General features: G+C 38.8%; 1 protein-coding gene across 3 annotated transcripts in view; it reads right to left on the reverse strand.

Moving 5' to 3' along the window:
- CHM (CHM Rab escort protein) overlaps positions 1 to 15,302 on the reverse strand; it is a 279,787-nt gene extending 264,485 nt beyond the window's left edge. For 2 of the 3 annotated variants that reach the window (XM_055393821.2, XM_055393822.2), the window contains exon 1: positions 15,228 to 15,302. In XM_055393821.2, the coding sequence (XP_055249796.2) occupies positions 15,228 to 15,276 (49 nt within the window). In that variant the 5' untranslated portion in view covers positions 15,277 to 15,302. The remainder of the gene's footprint in view (positions 1 to 15,227) is intronic. The other variant, XM_055393823.2, reaches the window with a different exon arrangement.
- Between the last annotated feature and the right edge of the window lie 4,462 nt (positions 15,303 to 19,764).

The following is a 19,764-nucleotide window of genomic DNA, read 5'->3' on the forward strand; positions in this document are numbered from 1 at the left end:
AAACCTATATGCAGGTCAGGAAACAACAGTTAGAACTGGACAGGGAACAACAGACTGGTTCCAAATAGGAAAAGGAGTACGTCAAGGCTGTATATTGTCACCATGCTTATTTAACTTATATGCAGAGTATATCATGAGGAACGCTGGGCTGGAAGAAGCACAAGCTGCAATCAAAACCACTGGGAGAAATATCAATAACCTCAGATATGCACATGACACCACTCTTATGGCAGAAACTGAAGAGGAACTAAAGAGCCTCTCATGGCAAATAGATGGGGAAACAAAGGAAACAGTGTCAGACTTTATTCTGGGGGGCTCCAAAGTCACTGCAGATGCTGATTGCAGCCATGAAATTAAAAGACGCTTACTCCTTGTAAGGAAAGTTATGACTAACCTAGATAGCATATTAAAAATCAGAGACATTACTTTGCTAACAAAGGTCCATCTAGCCAAGGCTATGGTTTTCCCATTGGTCATGTATGGACGTGAGAGTTGGACTGTGAAGAAAGCTGATCGCCGAAGAATTGATGCTTTTGAACTGTGGTGTTGGAGAAGACTCTTGAGAGTCCCTTGGACTGCAAGGAGGTCCAACCAGTCCATTCTAACGGAAATCTGTCCTGGGCGTTCACTGGAAGGACTGATGCTAAAGCTGAAACTCCAATACTTTCGCCACCTCATGCAAAGAGTTGACTCACCGGAAAAGACCCTGATGCTGGGAGGGATTGGGGGCAGGAGGAGAAGGGGACGACAGAGGATGAGATGGCTGGATGGCATCACTGACTCGATGGACATGAGTTTGGGTAAATTCCGGGAGTTGGTGATGGACAGGGAGGCCTGGCGTGCTGCGATTCATGGGGTCGCAAAGAGTCGGACATGACTGAGCAACTGAACTGAACTGACTGATATATATGTATATATACACACAAACATATATTTCATTTGTATGTATGATATCTTGTAATAAAAAATATCCTAAGTAATATTGTAAAACTGCCTATTCCATCCACCCACCAGACTCCTTTGAGACATTGATGGACAGGGAGGCCTGGCGTGCTGCGATTCATGGGGTCACAAAGAGTTGGACACAACTGAGCGACTGAACTGAACTGAATATACAACATTATATTATTTACAAATTTTACTATGATAAGCAGCTTTAAAATAGATGCTATCACACTTGGACCTTTTTACCTCTATTAAGTGATTTTCTCACAATAAATTTTCAGATCTGGAGTTACTAAGTCTAATAGAAAAAACACAGGTACAATTCTTAGGACAAATCATTGTATTACTTTGCCAAACTGTTCTGCCAATTTATAATATTATTAGCATTTCAACTGAATAAAACTTTATCAACAATTAGTTGATGTTAATGTTCTTAAGACAGCAAATTTGTAAAAACTTTGTATGTTTTTAACGTTTTTAACTATTAGGTTATTTTGCACTTGACTACTGATCAGGAAAAGTATTTTCTCCACAGTTTGTCAACTATTTGTAACTCCTCTTGTCTGTTTACATTCTCTGCCCATCTTACCTGTAGAGATATTGACGTTTTTCATAGAAATTGGAAGGTATTATTTGTATGTAATTAGTCCTTTGTTATGAATTACAAATATTCCTACTCTGTTTTCTTTTTTTCTTTTAGTTTTCTATTTTTCAGAGCATATGCTATAATTTTTTATATATTCTAACATTTCCTTTTCTTTCTTGAGATTTAAAAGAGGAAAAGTTATCATTTTTATACAGATCAGATGACCCATCTATTCCCACTTAACAGTTTCAAATATATTCAAAGACACACTCAGATTACTGGCAGAAAGTTTAAAAATTGTTCCTATAATGAAAACATAAAGGCAGTATTTCAATTAGTTGAAAAAAAATAGATCAATTGTGTTAGAAAAACAAGTTAATGATTTAGGAGGAAAAACCCTCATATTCTGGAATAAAGTAAATCTCAGTTCAGTTCAGTCGCTCAGTCGTGTCTGACTCTCCGCGACCCCATGAATCACAGCACGCCAGGCCTCCCTGTCCATCACCAACTCCCGGAGTACACTCAAACTCATGTTCACAGAGTCGGTGATGCCATCCAGCCATCTCATTCTCTGTCGTCCCCTTCTCCTCCCGCCCCCAACCTTTCCCAGCATCAGAGTCTTTTCCAGTGAGTCAACTAGTCACATGAGGTGGCCAAAGTATGGCAGTTTCAGCTTTAGCATCAGTCATTCCAATGAACACCCAGGATTGATCTCCTTCAGAATAGGCTGGTTGGATCTCCTTGCAGTACAAACGACTCTCAAGAGTCTTCTCCAACACCACAGTTCAAAAGCATCAATTCTTCGCTGATCAGCTTTCTTCACAGTCCAACTCTCCCATCCATACATGACCACGGGAAAAACCTTAGCCTTGACTAGACGGACCTTTGTTGGCAAAGGGCAAAGTAATGTCTCTGCTTTTTAATATATTATCAAGGTTGGTCATAACTTTCCTTCCAAGGAGTAAGCGTCTTTTAATTTCATGGCTGCAAACAGCATCTGCAGTGATTTTGGAGCCCAAAAAAATAAAAGTCTGACACTGTTTCCAGTGTTTTTCCATCTATTTCCCATGAAGTGATGGGACCAGATGCCATGATCTTTGTTTTCTGAATGTTGAGCTTCAAACCAACCTTTTCACTCTCCTAGTTCACTTTGATCAAGAGGCTTTTGAGTTCCTCTTCACTTTCTGCCATAAGGGTAGTGTCATCTGCATATCTGAGGTTATTGATATTTCTCCCAGCAATCTTGATTCCAGCTTGTGCTTCTTCCAGCCCAGCATTCCTCATGATGTGCTCTGCATATAAGTTAAATAAGCAAGGTGACAATATACAGCCTTGATGTACTCCGTTTCCTATTTGGAACCAGTCTGTTGTTCCATGTACAGTTCTGGCTTTTGCTTCCTGACCTACATACAGGTTTCTCAAGAGGCAGGTCAGGTGGTCTGGTATTCCCATCTCTTTCAGAATGTTCCACAGTTTATTGTGATCCACACAGTCAAAGGCTTTGGCATAGTCAATGAAGCAGAAATAGATATTTTTCTGGAACTCTCTTGCCTTAAATTGAAGAAAGTAGGGAAAACCACTAGACCATTCAGATATGACCGAAATCAAATCCCTTATGATTATACAGTGGAAGTGAGAAATAGATTTAAGGGACTAGATCTGATAGATAGAGTGCATGATCAACTCTGGACGGTGGTTTGTGACATTGTACAGGAGACAAGGACCAAGACCATCCCCTTGGAAAAGAAATGCAAAAAAGCAAAATGGCTGTCTGAGGAGGCCTTACAAATAGCTGTGAAAAGAAGAGAAGTGAAAAGCAAAGGAGAAAAGGAAAGATATAAGCATCTGAATGCAGAGTTCCAAAGAATAGCAAGGAGAGATAAGAAAGCCTTCCTCAGGGATCAATGCAAAGAAATAGAGGAAAACAACAGAATAGGAAAAACGAGAGATCTCTTCAAGAAAATTAGAGATTCCAAGGGAACATTTCATGCAAAAATGGGCTCGATAAAGGACAGAAATGGTATGGACCTAACAGAAGCAGAAGATATTAAGAAGAGGGGGCAAGAATACACAGAAGAACTATACAAAAAGGATCTTCACGACCAAGATAGTCACGATAATGTGATCACTGACCTAGAGCCAGACATCTTGGAATGTGAAGTCAAGTGGGCCTTAGAAAGCATCACTACGAACGAAGCTAGTGGAGGTGATGGAATTCCAGTTGAGCTATTTCAAATCATGAAAGATGATGCTGTGAAAGTGCTGCACTCAATATGCCAGCAAATTTGGAAAACAGCAGTGGCCACAGGACTGGAAAAGGTCAGTCTTCATTCCAATCCCAAAGAAAGGCAATGCCAAAGAATGCTCAAACTACCGCACAATTGCACTCATCTCACACGCTAGTAAAGTCATGCTCAAAATTCTCCAAGCCAGGCTTCAGCAATATGTGAACCGTGAACTCCCACATGTTCAAGCAGGTTTTAGAAAAGGCAGAGGCACCAGAGATGAAATTGCCAACATCCGCTGGATCATGTAGAAAGTAAATCTCAGGTGTATTAAAATTTAAATGTAAGATATAAAATATTAAAAAGAAACGGAGTCAATATTTACTTAATCTTTGAGGGGAAGGCTTTCTATGCATACCTCCAAAGGCAGGAACCATAAAAGAAAAAAAAAATTGATAGATATATAAAAATTATCACGTTTCACACATGAAAAACTGCCATGAAAATAGAAGGCACATTTATAAAATACATAACAAATAATTAAAACTTTTGATATATAAAGAATTATTATATATTGAAAAGAAAAAAATCGCACAATAGGAACATGGGTAAAAGCTATGAATAAAAGAAACATAATTGACCGATACACCTATTAAATAATCTTATTTATAATCTGAAAATGTAAATTCAGACAAGGAAATATTTTCTGGCTATGATGTTGACATTCATAGAAAATATTGAAAGACTATGGGAAAGTAAACATTCTCATACTCTGCTAGTGATACTAGATTAGCAAACTTTCCTTAAGGTAATTCATCAATACAAATTAAAATCTTTACATAACCACCCTCTCAAATTAAATTTAACATTTACAGTTCTAGGTATTTATCCTAAGGAAATAACTAAATACATATAAAAGGTTTAGGTACAGCATGTTTATCATAGCATCACTTCATGAAAGTGAAAACCTGAAAAAATTAAATGTCCAAAAGAAGTTGATAATTTAAATGACAGGACATCTATAGAAATACTAGTGTATTTACTAATCATCTACTAAAAATGACATTTAATAAGCTTTTAGAAGTGACATAATCATAGAAATGAAGAACAGATAAAGGGTTGCCAGGATTTAGAGATGTAGGAAGGAGGGACGTGTTCATTGCTATAAAAAGATATCATGAGAGATTATGATGAAAATGTTTTGTATCTGGATTTGACAACAATCTACACAATGTGATAAAATTACACAGAATTGAATACACACACAAGTATATGTAAGACTGGTAACATCTGAATAAAGTCATTGCATAAGGTCAATTACCTGGTTATATTACATGTATTTATGCAAGATGTTACTTACCACTGAGGAACGCTGGATGAAATATATACGCAACCTTTCTATACTATTTCTTACAACTGCATGTGAATCTAAAATTATCTCCAAATAAGAAGTTATTTTTTTTAAGACACTGAGGATGAAGATTTGGTTATTATGATATAATATTCATAACGCTGTAAACTGAAAAATAGAATAGCATACACACATCTATACACACAAAGTGAGAAAAGGTCTGGAAATATAGACATAAAAGTATTAGTTATTATTATTATTTGTTAATGACAGGGCCCTTGGAGGAAAAAGATATTATCACATCCACTCTGTCAATTATTAATAGGATGAATCCATTGTAAGTGCTGACAACAGTTAACAATTATAAGAACAACAACAACAACAAAAAAAAAAACTTCATGAACAGAACAAGTCCCATACTTGATCTTGAAAACTTGATTTACAAGTGCATAAAACTAAAAAAAAAAAAAATTTAAATGACAAAATGGCAAACCCGTGCACACACACAAATAACTTAGAGAGCATTTGTAACAGTGATTTTACTTCTGTGGAAAATTATGTATCTTGTAATCAGTGAATAATTCCTAGGAAATAGATTTTCAAGTGGAAATATGACTGTATTCTCTGACCCCATTTCTTGCCATTACTTCAGTGGCTGATTCTGTTTTTTCAGTTTTAAGGGATAAACACAACCAGGTCATTCGGTTCGCCTTCATCAAAAGGTTTGCAAGATGAATACAGACGTCATGATGCTGTCAATAATAAGGAGTTAACATCACAAGGCTTCTCTGGCATCAGGACTTTAATGTCAACAATAGTAACTCCCCAAAATGAAGCAACTGCCAACCACTAAACTATAACACAATAATCTAACCTTGACAATATAAGGTATCTTTTCACATGGACAAATACAACCAGTTCAATCTAACAACACCGAGCCAGAGCAACTTCAGTCTTAACAGTCTGACCTCAGTCAAACTTAACTAAGTCTTAGGTTCCACATTTGTAAAATGGAGATAACAATAAGCATCTAGCAACAGACAAGGTTACTATGATAATCAGATGAGATAATTCACTTTACGGGCTTAATATAGTACTCAGCATATAAAAAAAGCTAGAAATAATGTCATACATTTGTTTAACAGTGTGTTGTATATACTAAATTTAATTTTCTGTCATCTATTTAGCTTAGATAGCTCATGTCAAAGTAACATAGAAAACTAAGGATTGGAACACAACTCAGCATCTTCCTAATATGCCTGATATCTGTATGTAAAATGTTATATCTCTACACTTTATTTTGTGCAAGCTTTTCCATCACAATTATTTTAAATGCATATATCGAAAAGCAGTTTAACAAATATGCAAATTCAGATCACAGATACAGGACCCAAAATAGTTCAAAGCAATACAAAATGACTGAAATCGCAATTAACCAAAGGCCACTGTAACTCAACATGAACAATGGGCTGGACAAAAAAGATATGCATGAACACTACTCAGGAGAAAAAGCACTTTTATAAATGTGATATAAATGAAATCAGTCAAACGGTATGACATTATTCACTTAAACTCTTGGTAAAAATCCAATATAAAATCAAACACTCATATGAAGCACCACACTGGCAAAGCTGCCCCTGGTCTCTTCACCTATTTTCAAACTAGTTTTTAAATAGTCTCATTATTAATAACACAATAGCTCTCATAATCATACTTGGAGAAGTCAATATCCGTGATAAATTCTCATCTTTTACACTGCGTTTTAATAAGATTATCACAAAAGCAAAAATGACAATAAATCAATCTTTCAAAAGTATCCCTATTTTGCTTGTCACAACTAAATATCCCCCAAATGTTTCCAATCTCTCTAGCATTTATGCATAATATATGTGTACATATACATACATATAGTTTGTAATATACATATGAATATAAACTGAGAAGTGTTAGTGATTTTTAAGCTGTTCTAGGTTTTAAACCATTTACATAGTTACAAAGCCAACTTTTCAGTTAGAAGACTGCACTGAAACTTAATAGCGTGAGTAACAGGTCAATCATATGGAATTAAAATTGTTTCTGTGCACTGGGATTTTATGTTAAACATGAGAATGTGATGGCGAGCAGCCATATTTGATTTTAATTGCTGTAGCCTGAGTTACCCAAAACATCATGAGAACACTGGAGAAAATGAGAAAATGACATGAGGCATGGGAGATGAAAATGATGCTGCAGAGAGAACTCTGGTAACAGATGCAGTTCTCTGTGAGGGATTGGTTCAAACTTGTGATTTACAAGGAACGGTAAGCCTCTCCCAAAGAATCTTCTCCACAGTTATATAATTCCCTTTACTTTTCTAGGTATTGACAACAGAAAAGACATACTTCTCCATCAATAAATGGCTGAAGAATTGCAAAGCATTTTTCAAATAGCAAAATCTGTATGCTTACTTTAGTTCCTTCAGGATATTACACTGACAAGCGTTTCATACTATGCCCCAAACAAGATAAATCTGTTCAAAACTGTCAGGCAAAACAAATAACAAATAATGCAAGCTGGTGAATAAAACAGTAAAAGAAAATGAAAGAAAATCATCAGTTAAGAAGTCTGATAGAAATAGTGGTAATAGATACATAAAGGTCTTTCCCTCCAAACAGCCAATGAGAAGAGGACAATGACTCAGACACCTGAATCTTTCCACTGCTCTCCATGGAAACCGTGAGGCTTTCCTAGGAAGCCTTCACTCCTTGACAGCAGTAGAGATAAAAGCCCTTCAATACTATATTATGGGATATAAATTTCAACTACGTTTTCTGAACACCTACTAAGCATTCTACTCCTTGGAAGGAAAGTTATGACCAACCTAGATAGTATAGTAAAAAGCAGAGACATTACTTTGCCAATAAAGGTCCGTCTAGTCAAGGCTATGGTTTTTCCAGTGGTCATGTATGGATATGAGAGTTGGTCTGTGAAGAAAGCTGATCGCCAAAGAATTGATGCTTTTGAACTGTGGTGCTGGAGAAGACTCTTGAGAGTCCCTTGGACTGCAAGGAGATCCAACCAGTCCATTCTAAGGGAGATCGATCCTGGGTGTTCATTGGAAGAACTGATGCTAAAGCGGAAACTGCAATACTTTGGCCACCTAATGTGACGAGTTGACTCACTGGAAAAGCCTCTGATGCTGGGAAGGATTAGGGGCGAGAGGAGAAGGGGACAACAGAGAATGAGATGGCTGGATGGCATCACCGACTCAATGGACATGAGTTTGAGTGAACTCCGGGAGTTGGTGATGGACAGGGAGGCCTGGCGTGCTGTGATTCACGGGGTCTCAAAGAGTCGGTCACGACTGAGCGACTGAACTGAACTAAGCATTTTAAATAATTATTCCACTGAATCCTCAACACAGCTCTCTGAGGTTTACTCTCTTTTAGAGCTAAGAAACTTAGACATTAAAGAACATGTGTAAGGTGGCACAAGAGTCATAACTGATCCAAACACAGTCTGTCCAATTTCAAAGCCACACTGAATCACTAAACCAGGTTATCCCACCTCTGAGATCTAATGCCTGATGATCTGAGGTGGAGCTGATGTAATAATAATTGAAATAAAGTGCACAATAAATGTAATGCACTTGTATCATCCCCAAACCATCCTGTGCCCCATCCATGGATAAAAACGTTTTCCACAAAATCGGTCCCTGGTGCCAAAAAGATTAGGGACTGCTGCACTACATGATGCTCTCAAATAAGATACATACATGTCAAAGTAAATAGAACATATGGATGTTATAGCATTTATAAAACAAAAGGACTTTAAAATACTACTTTCATTCCTACTAGGTTATTCAGTTAACCACTATTCTCAAAACTTTAAAACTTTTTGCCCTTAGCCACTCCCCTTAAATATAAACGAATATATGTATGTGGGGGTTCACTGATTAACACATGAAATATATTCCACAAAACTATACTCATCCTTTTTACATATAATATAATATATTCTAATACATATTCTATTCTTCCTCTGTTTTTTTAAATGCTGGAATTGATTCCATGACCCACAAATAGGTGGCATCTTGCAAATAAAAAACAAAACAAAAGAAAACTTCTGCTCTAGACCACAGGTTCATGGAGTTTTGGAAATAGAGGCAAAAAAAAAAGCATGGACATCCTCTAATGTTAGAACCACATACAGGCATCCCAGGAAAGGACTAAATAATACACATATATGAGACATCACTTGGCAGAAAGTCTGGCATAAACAGGTATTTGGTAAAAATCAGTTTCAGCTATACCCCCGACAGTATTACTGCCCCCCAATGTTTCAAGAAGCAATAATTAGAACCAGACATGAAATAATGGACTGGTTCAAAATTGGGAAAGAGGTACATCAAGGCTGTACATTGTCACCCTGTTTATTTAACTTACATGCAGAGTACATCACGCAAAAAGCCGGGCTGGATGTAGTACAACCTGGAATCAAGATTGCCGGGAGAAATATCAATAACATCTAATATGCAGATGACACCACCCTTATGGCAGAAAGGAAAGAGGAACTAAAGAACCTCTCTGATAAAGGTGAAAGAGGAGAGTGAAAAAGGTGGCTTAAAACTCAACATTCAAAAAACTAAGATCATGGCATCTGGTCCCATCACCTCATGGCAAACAGATGGGGAAACAATGGAAACAGTGACAGACTTTATTTTCTTGGGCTCAAAAATCACTGTGGATGGTTACTGCAGCCATCAAATTATAAGACCCTTCCTCCTTGGGAGAAAAACTATGACAAACCTAGACAGCATATTAAAAAACAGAGACATTACTTTGCCAACAAAGGTCCGTCTAGTCAAAGTTATATTTTTTCCACTAGTAATGTACTGATGTGAGTGTTGGACCATAAAGAAGGCTGAGTGCTGAAGAATTGATGTTTTTGAACTGTGGTGTTGGAGAAGGCTCTTGAGAGTCCCTTGGACTGCAAGGAGATCAAGCCTGTCAATCCTAAAGGAAATCAATCCTGGATATTCATTGGAAGGACATGCTGAAGCTGAAGCTCCAATACTTTGGCCACCTGATGAGAAGAACGGACTCATTAGAAAAGACCTTGATGCTGGGAAAAATTGAAGGCGGGAGGAGAAGGGGACAACAAAGGATGAGATGGTTGTATGGCAACACCGACCCGATGTACACCAGTTTGAGCAAGCTCCGGGAGTTGGTGATGGACAGGGAAGCCTGGTGTGCTGAAGTCCATGAGGTCGCAAAAAGTCAGACACGACTGAGTGACTGAACTGAACTGAACATCAAGAAATTCAGCTGTGCATTCTACATGACCTTTCCTGTTGAAAGCAGCTTATCACTTCCAAGAAAATGATTCTTTATAAGCTGCTTTGATAGAAAATTTCTGAGAATACTGACTTGACTTCAAATGAGTACTATATAAAATTTAGTCTTTTCTCAAGGACCCAGTGTCATAATTATGCACACACAACGATACATTTTAGAGTTGGGAGATGCTTATCTTCAGTTCAGTTCAGTCACTCAGTCGTGTCCAACTCTTTGTGACCCCATGAATCGCAGCACGCCAGGCTTCCCTGTCCATCATCAACTCCCGGAGTTCACTCAAATTTATGTCCATCGAGTTGGTGATGCCATCCAGCCATCTCATTCTCTGTCGTCCCTTTCTCCTGCCCCCATCCCTCCCAGCATCAGAGTCTTTTCCAGTGAGTCAACTCTTCGCATGAGGTGGCCAAAGTATTGGAGTTTCAGCTTTAGTATCAGTCCTTCCAATGAACACCCTGGACTGATCTGCTTTAGAATGGACTGGTTGGATCTCCTCGCAGTCCAAGGGACTCTCAAGAGTCTTCTCAAAAACCACAGTTCAAAAGCATCAATTCTTCGGCACTCAGCTTAGAGGTCAGCTAATCCAAGTCTCTCACTTTACAGATGAACAAATTGATGTTCCAAGATGTTATGCAACTTGCCCAAAGTCACCTAGAAGGAAGGTTAAGTGATTCCTTCTACGTCAGGCTGCCACAATGACTGATTCTGAACTATGCTGAGCATGATATAGCAAGGCAGTCAGGATTTACGAGCAATGTCCCTGTAATTTGCCCCATGTTTGTTATTTTTCTTACCTCATTTCTTTCCCCATAATCTTTAGCAATAAAATTCTTAAATGAAAAGGATCCATGTTTATCCTCTGCAGGAAAAATGTTTAAGCTAGTCTACTCCACAGTCCATTTAGTGTAAGAACTCCAAAATATAATATGTGTGATGTACTATAGAAAAGAAAAGGATGCTGAATGAATCTCTATGTGGTCTTCAGAAAGCAAGAAGAATGCAAGGAAAAGCCCACATTGACTTAGAACAACTCTGAGCATGTGACTGTCAGGAACCCCAAATAGTTCCTCAGAATAGGTAACACAGTAAACGTCACAAGGGGAGGGACTAGGTTCTCAGTAATTCTGGGCTGAATATTCTAAAAAATGTGTAGTCTGTCACTATGCCAAATGGGCCCAGGTCATTTTGTTGCCTGATGTAGGTTTGCATTTTAGGTGTTTGCCTCTCCCCTTTCACATTAGGATATAAACTGTCACTTAGGTCTAATGACACCCTCCAAACACAGCTTTTGCAGAAGCTGTTAACATCTCCTGTGTCTTCTCTGAAGGAAGAAATGCCAACCCACTCCAATATTCTTGCCTGGAAAAATCCCATGGACAGAGGAGCCCGGTGGGTTAGAGTCCAAGGGGTCACAGAGATGGACACGACTAAGTGACTAAGACTTAATATGCTCTGAGCATGCTAGAATTTTCTAAAATAATAATGAATATGCCCTAAGTGAGAGAATGAGGGATTCCCCTATGTAAGAAGGATGCCAATAATATCCCATGATGCTTGTAACTTCCATCCTACCTGCCCTTATATTGAGTTGATGGCTCTGCTGCAGGTTACAGATTATACAAGATGCCAGATAAGTCACTTCCAGTGAGGTGTTATTATGTTATTACGTGACTAGGACGACTTTTAACCTGTGATCAATGATACTTCTCTGTAACCTACAAAGTTATTATTCAAATGTCTTTATAAATGGCAAATAGCTTAAAAATTACAACTGAAGGCCACTTTCTAGAGACTTATCTCTACATCCATTTTTTAAGATAATTGTCATGATTTCTTTTCACTTTAATTTTTTTTTTTTTAATTTTATACTGGAGTCACTATTCCATTTCTGTCCTCTCCCTTGAGGCTCCATTTGGCCCTGTTTTCTTATTTCAGTTTCTTCTATATTTTGCATGGTTTAAGTACTTTATATTATTCCTTTGTTTTCAGGTGTTTGAGAGATTATTTCCTGTATTTTGTAATCAGGAGGAAATGGGCTTAACTAAGAAAATACATACAAATATTTATTTCCCCATAATCTCTTCAAAACATGACCTTAATGAAAATATTATGAAGAATAAAAAGAAAAACAAGTTAATCAAGGCCGAAAGGATTTAAAATATTATCCACAGGTTATTTTACTTGATAAAGCAACTGTTTCTTTATGACATTTTAACTAAAACTAAATCTGCTAAAAGAAAAACTGCATCTCATAGCCCATTTCTTCATGTTTCTGATACATGCATGATTATTTCTGCTTTTGTTATCAAAACTGAATCTTTGTAACACTTATTTTTCTATGACTGACTCAAGGTAGTATACTTAGTAAGGCAAACACATCTTAAAAGCCACTTTCAGCATATTATTTTAGAAGAGAAATATTCCAAACACATTAAAAATCACTCATTCAATAATGATTATAATTATTGAATTCACTTATTTGGGAATGACTTTTATCTAAATACAAAGCTTCAAATCATAAATTTAAACAATGTGCTTGAAAAGTCAAACAATATTCACTAAGTGATATGAAAACCTCTAACTCAAATAAGTTCTTCCCATACTTTGAGAAGTAACATTACTCTCATGGAAATAAGTCTAAAATGAGTCTTTTTCCAAATACACCAGATGGATCCTGATGCAATTTTCTGGATCACTCACAGAATCTTCCTACCTCTATCATAACAGACTCCAAGAAGATGGATGTAGTCCATATTACAAACTGAACTAGAAAGCAAAATATTTCTTATATAATAATTAACAGCACTTAATAATAAGAATTTCCACTTATCAATTAAAATTTGAATCAAGAAACAATATTTTAATGATACAAAGTAATTTTTAAAACGCCCTAAGTTCCAAAGTACAACAAAAAAAGGGAGTACCCAAGTATGGTATAACAACTATTCTACAATGAATATAGTTCTAAGTTTTAAGATAGACTGAAGAGAATAAATAGTCTACTGACTCCTTCCAGCTGTCATCCAAGATCTGTTCATAGCAGCTACAGCAAGGTTATTTGTAGCCATGCAATTCTCAGGTTGAGAATAAACATGTCCTTGCTGTTTTGAGAACGATCACCCATGTAGAACTAGAATAAGGGAATTTTTTGTTAGACAACACTGGAAAAGTTATTTAGTTTATCCTGACTATATTCAAAACCAAGGAAACTGAGGCTCTGAGAGTTCCTAACCCTGGAAATTCACACAGCTGGTTAATGACCAAGCAAGGTCTACAACCAAGTTTCCCCAGTTATTTCTATTCAGTTCACTTCAGTTCAGTTCAGTCGCTCAGTCGTGTCCGACTCTTTGCGACCCCATAATATGGTATAATTCTGAGTGTCAGAACTACTGATTCTCCCTTTAGTATACAATGGACTTTTGGAAATTTACCAGCAGTGTAATCTTGAGCAAACTGCAACCTTTTTAAGCCCTTTTTCCTCCTCTGTAAAGTGTAGAGAATACCTACTCTAACAAAGTTGTGAGGATTATATACGATTTGTAAAGAGCTTAGCACACGTATTAGCAAATAATCACTGGAAAATAGGTAGTTATTTTTACTCCCGACCTGGAAACATGGCTGCTCCTACTGTTTGAAAAAACAATGAACTGAATTTATTAACACAATGGACAAAGTCTCATTCACCAGAGGTTCTCCAGCCTACCACATTCTGTAGACAGGACAAAACCCCACCCAACAAACTATTTCATCCCATCTAAAATTCACCCTTTACACTGTTAAGAAAAACAAAATAACAACTTTTTCCAAATGTTTTCTGCCACGTGTTGTACGTGTAATTTGTCAACTAGAAACTGCAGAGGGAGTTCTGGCACCACCCAAAACATGAAGAATCAACGATGGCAAACAAGAGAAAGATAAGATCACACACCAGAAGTGGACTCACAGACCTTGTTTTCAGCTCATTTAGCTGTGGGTAGAAAGGTGGGTAGAAGAAAGCAAAATGATTTCTTTCAGCACCATAAAGCAGGAATAATGGCTACCTCAACAAATTACAACCCCCTGGCTTCGGACACGACTGAGTGACTTCACTGTAACTTTTCACTTTCACGCATTGGAGAAGGAAATGGCAACCCACTCCAGTGTTCTTGCCTGGATAATCCCAGGGACAGAGGAGCCTGGTGGGCTGCTGTCTATGGGGTCGCACAGAGTCGGACACGACTGAAACGACTTAGCAGTAGCAGCAGCAGGCTTCTCAACACAACAGAAAAGAATACACTTCCTCGCCTTAGTACATTTAAACATAAATGGGTAACAACTGATTAACAAACTGTATCCGAGATGCACTGAACCCTAGGATTATATAAATATATGAAAAATCCCTATGAAATGGCGAGACAAAATGATGGGGACTATCACTTTGAAATCAACGAAGAAATCATAATGTCATGCCATGGTGTCTCCATTGATAAAATTCCCACCCTCCGTTTTCTTGACACTGCAAACCCTCCTCCCTCTAAGGAAATTACAGGAATCACCCGCAGCAACCAACCTCAGCAATCGGCATCAACCATAACGACCCCTACTCAAATGGCGCTATGCACCGCCGGTCCAAGCCCCTCCCTGGAGCGCCCAAGTCCCGCGTTGACTCCAGACTACCTCACTTCCTTTCCGTCCTCCCTCCCACACTCGACCCCAACATTTCTCGCCCACCCTCGCTCCTGACAGAGAAGGTAGGAAAAGGACAGACTTCCTACACTTTGTCCAGGTAATAACAGAGCCACACATACCCGTCCCTATTACGATCACATCAAACTCCGAAGGGAGACTATCCGCCATCTTGACAGGAAACGTGTCATGTGACTGTTTCTTGCGCAAAAAAGATCAAGTTCGGCACTGCCACGGTAGATGACAGAAGGGAAACAGTGCATTCTGGGTATTGTAGTTCTCGAGTGGTGGGTCCAGGTAGGAGACGACAGCATTGTATTCGAAACTTTTTAATCTAACGTTAAAAGCTCCATTCCTTTTCCAGGCTGAGTACAGTAGCGCATTTAGCCTGGAGTTTTGAGGTAGAAAAGAATTGTAGATTTTTACTCTGATGGCTAGGATGAATGGTGGGAAGACCTGCGAACTGCTTGACAATGATGAAGCAAGAATTGTTAGGAGACAAGAGGGCGGAGTGAAATTGAAAGGGAATTGCTCTGTGAACAAAGGAAATTCTCATTTCAGCCTGGAAACTGTCTCCCTTAGCGTGTCTATACTTTCGTTTTTGCCCCCGAAGCATAATTTTAACACCAATACCTTCACACTCTATTCCTTATCTTTTTTTGTCTTTGTCGCACCAATAAAAATCCACAAGAAACCTCTCCCTAGTTTCGCCAGATGGAACCTCACTGCATCTGTATTTGTTCTAGTTAGTCCAAACAGCCATCTTGGCTATATATTAATATTGGTTGCAGGAGGGGAAAATGAAAGCACAGTAGCTGCTTGATAGGCGTTAACTGATTCTGAATCTGGTTTCATACACGTATACAAGGAGTTCATACAAGATTTTCCTAATAAGGTACTGCAGAGTTGATGTAGGTAAAGTGGCCTTTGTAATCAAATGATTGTATTTGATGAGGGTTAGATTGCCTCTTGGAGAAGGAAATGGCAACCCACTCTAGTGTTCTTGCCTGGAGAATCCCAGGGATGGGGGAACCTGGTAGGCTGCCGTCTATGGGGTCGCACAGAGTCGGACACGACTGAAGCCACTTAGCAGCAGCAGCAGATTGCCTCTTGCCTGGAAAATCCCATGGGTGGAGGAGCTTGGTAGGCTGCACTACATGGGGTCATACAGAGTCGGACACGACTGAAGCGACTTAGCAGCAGTAGCAGATAGCCTCTGCTATGCGGCTAATATAGCTTTCTTAAGTATTTTCAAGGTCGGCCTCCTCCCACCTGCACCCTTTTCCCCTTTATTTAAAATGTTTTGCTATCTGATAATACCAAAGTGAAAAAGAGAGGGAAGGTGCGTGGGAGTGAGGGAGGGTACTTTTTTGATCCCAGAAATTCTTTGTGTGGTTATTTTACCAGAGTTTCAAAATAAGTCAAAGAAAGTGCCACGTTGGGCCATTTCTTACACCACCTGTCTGACCTCTCAGCTCTTTGTAGTTCCCCAGTCACACTGTTGTTCCTCCAGCATGGAATGACCTTCCTATTCTCCAGGTAACATTTATCCCCAAGACTCAGTCAGTCATTTCCACCACATCCTTCCTGCATTTCTGCCCTATATTGGGTTAAATTTCCCTACATTTTGCTACCACTCTGTCATGACCTCCCATATTGCACTGAAAATTATTTGTGATTATGTTGGTTCCTATACTGGACAAATAGCCCCCAAAATACGCACCCAGATATACCATACCTTAATTATAAGCCCCTAATGATAGGGGTTGTGCCTTACTTATCATTTTACCCCCTGCATTACACACAAGCCTGGTGTATAGCAGGAATTCAGTATGTGTTTGCTGAACAACTTAGCTCTGACTCCCCTAATGGTAAGTACTATAGAGACAGGGAATGGGTCTTCACCTTGATAGCTGCCCATCACTAGCATGTACCTTATATTTTGAAGATGCTCAAAATATGTTTGTTACCATGTTAAGTTCCATGAAAAGTAATTTAAAATTGTATTTTACTGGGGTTTTTGGCTGCACTTTGTTGAGTTTTCTGACAATCATTAGCAACATTATACAGTGTTGTATTGATATCACTTATGGAATCTCTTGTTGTATTGAACAACACACTTGTGATAGAGTCCTCTGACGAATATTTTGTGGAATATAGATAACTTTGAAAAGGGAAATTAGTGTCTAGCAAATCACTCTACTATTTGCCTTGATACAAATAGAAAGATTTGAGTAGTATCAGAAGTGAAATAGACCTTAACTGTGAGATCTGTGAGAGTCTTAATACCAGCAATGGAAAAGAAAATTAATAGATTTACCAGAGGAAATGCAGGAAGCTTTCCAAAATCTCTATTTTGGAGATGGGTGGGTAGTTAAAAGTAGAAGGCAATGGCACCCCACTCCACTGCTCTTGCCTGGAAAATCCCATGGACGGAGGAGCCTGGGAGGCTTCAGTCCAAAGGGTTGCGAAGAGTCGGACAAGACTGAGCGATTTCACTGTCACTTTTCAATTTCATGCATTGGAGAAGGAAATGGCAACCCACTCCTGTGTTCTTGCCTGGAGAATCCCAGAGACAGGGAGCATGGTGGGCTGCCGTCTATGAGGTTGAACAGAGTCAGGCACGACTGAAGCGACTTAGCAGCAGCAGCAGCAACACGGTGGTTAAAAACATGATAAATAAACATATTTTTGTCTTTGGAGATATTTGGGTATATCCCTTATGATTAGACAGTAGAAGTGAGAAATAGATTTAAGGGACTAGATATGACAGACAGAGTGCCTGATGAACTATGGACGGAAGTTCGGGACATTGTATAGGAAACAGGGATCAAGACCATGCCCATGGAAAAGAAATGCAAAAAAAGCAAAACGGCTGTCGGAGGAGGCCTTACAAATAGCTATGAAAATAAAAGAAGCGAAGAGCAAAGGAGAAAAGGAAAGATATAAGTATCTGAATGCAGAGTACCAAGGAATAGCAAGGAGAGATAAGAAAGCCTTCCTCAGAGATAAATGCAAAGAAATAAAGGAAAACAACAGAATAAAAAAAAAAAGAGAGAGATATTTTCAAGAAAATTAGTGATACCAAGGGAACATTTCATGCAAAGATGGGCTCCATAAAGGACAGAAATGGTATGGACCTAACAGAAGCAGACGATATTAAGAAGAGGTGGCAAGAATACACAGAAGAACTGTAAAAAAAAGATCTTCATGACCAAGATAATCACGATGGCGTGACCATTCACCTAGAGCCAGATATCTTGGAATGTGAAGTCAAGTAGGCTTAGAGAGTATCACTACGAACAATGCTAGTGGAGGTGATGGAATTCCAATTGAGCTTTTTCAAATCCTGAAAGATGATGCTGTGAAAGTGCTGCAATCAACTTGCCAGCAAATTTGGAAAACTCAGCAGTGGCCGCAGGACTGGAAAAGGTCAGTCTTCATTCCAATCCCAAAGAAAGGCAATGCCAAAGAATGCTCAAACTACCGCACAATTGCACTCATCTCACACGCTAGTAAAGTCATGCTCAAAATTCTCCAAGCCAGGCTTCAGCAATATGTGAACTGTGAACTTCCAGATGTTCAAGCAGGTTTTAGAAAAGGCAGAAGCACCAGAGATCAAATTGTCAACATCCACTCCATCATGGAGAAAGCAAGAGAGTTCCAGGAAAATATCTATTTCTGCTTTATTGACTATACGAAAGCCTTTGACTGTGTAGATCACAATAAACTGTGGAACATTCTGAAAGAGATGGGAATACCAGACCATCTGACCTGCCTCTTGAGAAACCTGTGTGCAGGTCAGGAGGCAACAGTTGGAACTGGGCATGGAACAACAGACTGGTTCCAAATAGGAAAAGTAGTACGTCAAGGCTGTATATTGTCACCCTGCTTATTTAACTTCTATGTAGAGTACATCATGAGGAACGCTGGGCTGGAAGAAGGACAAGCTGGAATCAAGATTTCTGGAAGAAATATCAATAACCTCAGATATGCAAATGACACCAACCTTATGGCAGAAAGTGAAGAGGAACTCAAAAGCTTCTTGATGAAAGTGAAAGAGGAGAGTGAAAGGTTGGCTTGAAGCTCAATATCCAGAAAACAAAGATCATGGCATCTGGTCCCATCACTTCATGGGAAATAGATGGGGAAACAGTGGAAACAGTGTCAGACTTTATTTGGGGGGGGGGCTTCAAAATCACTGCAGATGCTAATTGCAGGCATGAAATTAAAAGACGCTTACTCCTTGGAAGGAGAGTTATGACCAACCTAGACAGCATATTAAAAATCAGAGACATTACTTTGCCAACAAAGGTCCATCTAGTCAAGGCTATGGTTTTTCCCGTGGTCATGTATGGATGTGAGAAAGCTGATCGCCGAAGAATTGATGCTTTTGAACTGTGGTTTTGGAGAAGACTCTTGAGAGTCCCTTGGACTGCAAGGAGATCCAACCAGTCCATTCTAAAGGAGATCAATGCTGGGTGTTCATTGGAAGGACTGATGCTAAAGCTGAAACTCCAATATTTTGGCCACCTCATGCAGCGAGTTGACTCACTGGAAAAGTCTGTGATACTGGGAAGTTTTGGGGGTGGGAGGAGACAGTGACGACAGAGAATGAGATGGCTGGATCGTATCACTGACTCAATGGACATGAATTTG

The sequence above is a fragment of the Moschus berezovskii genome, chromosome X, assembly GCF_049115385.1.
Source record: "Moschus berezovskii isolate FMDL1 chromosome X, NW_MosBer_1.0, whole genome shotgun sequence".
NCBI classification, from domain to species: domain Eukaryota; kingdom Metazoa; phylum Chordata; class Mammalia; order Artiodactyla; family Moschidae; genus Moschus; species Moschus berezovskii.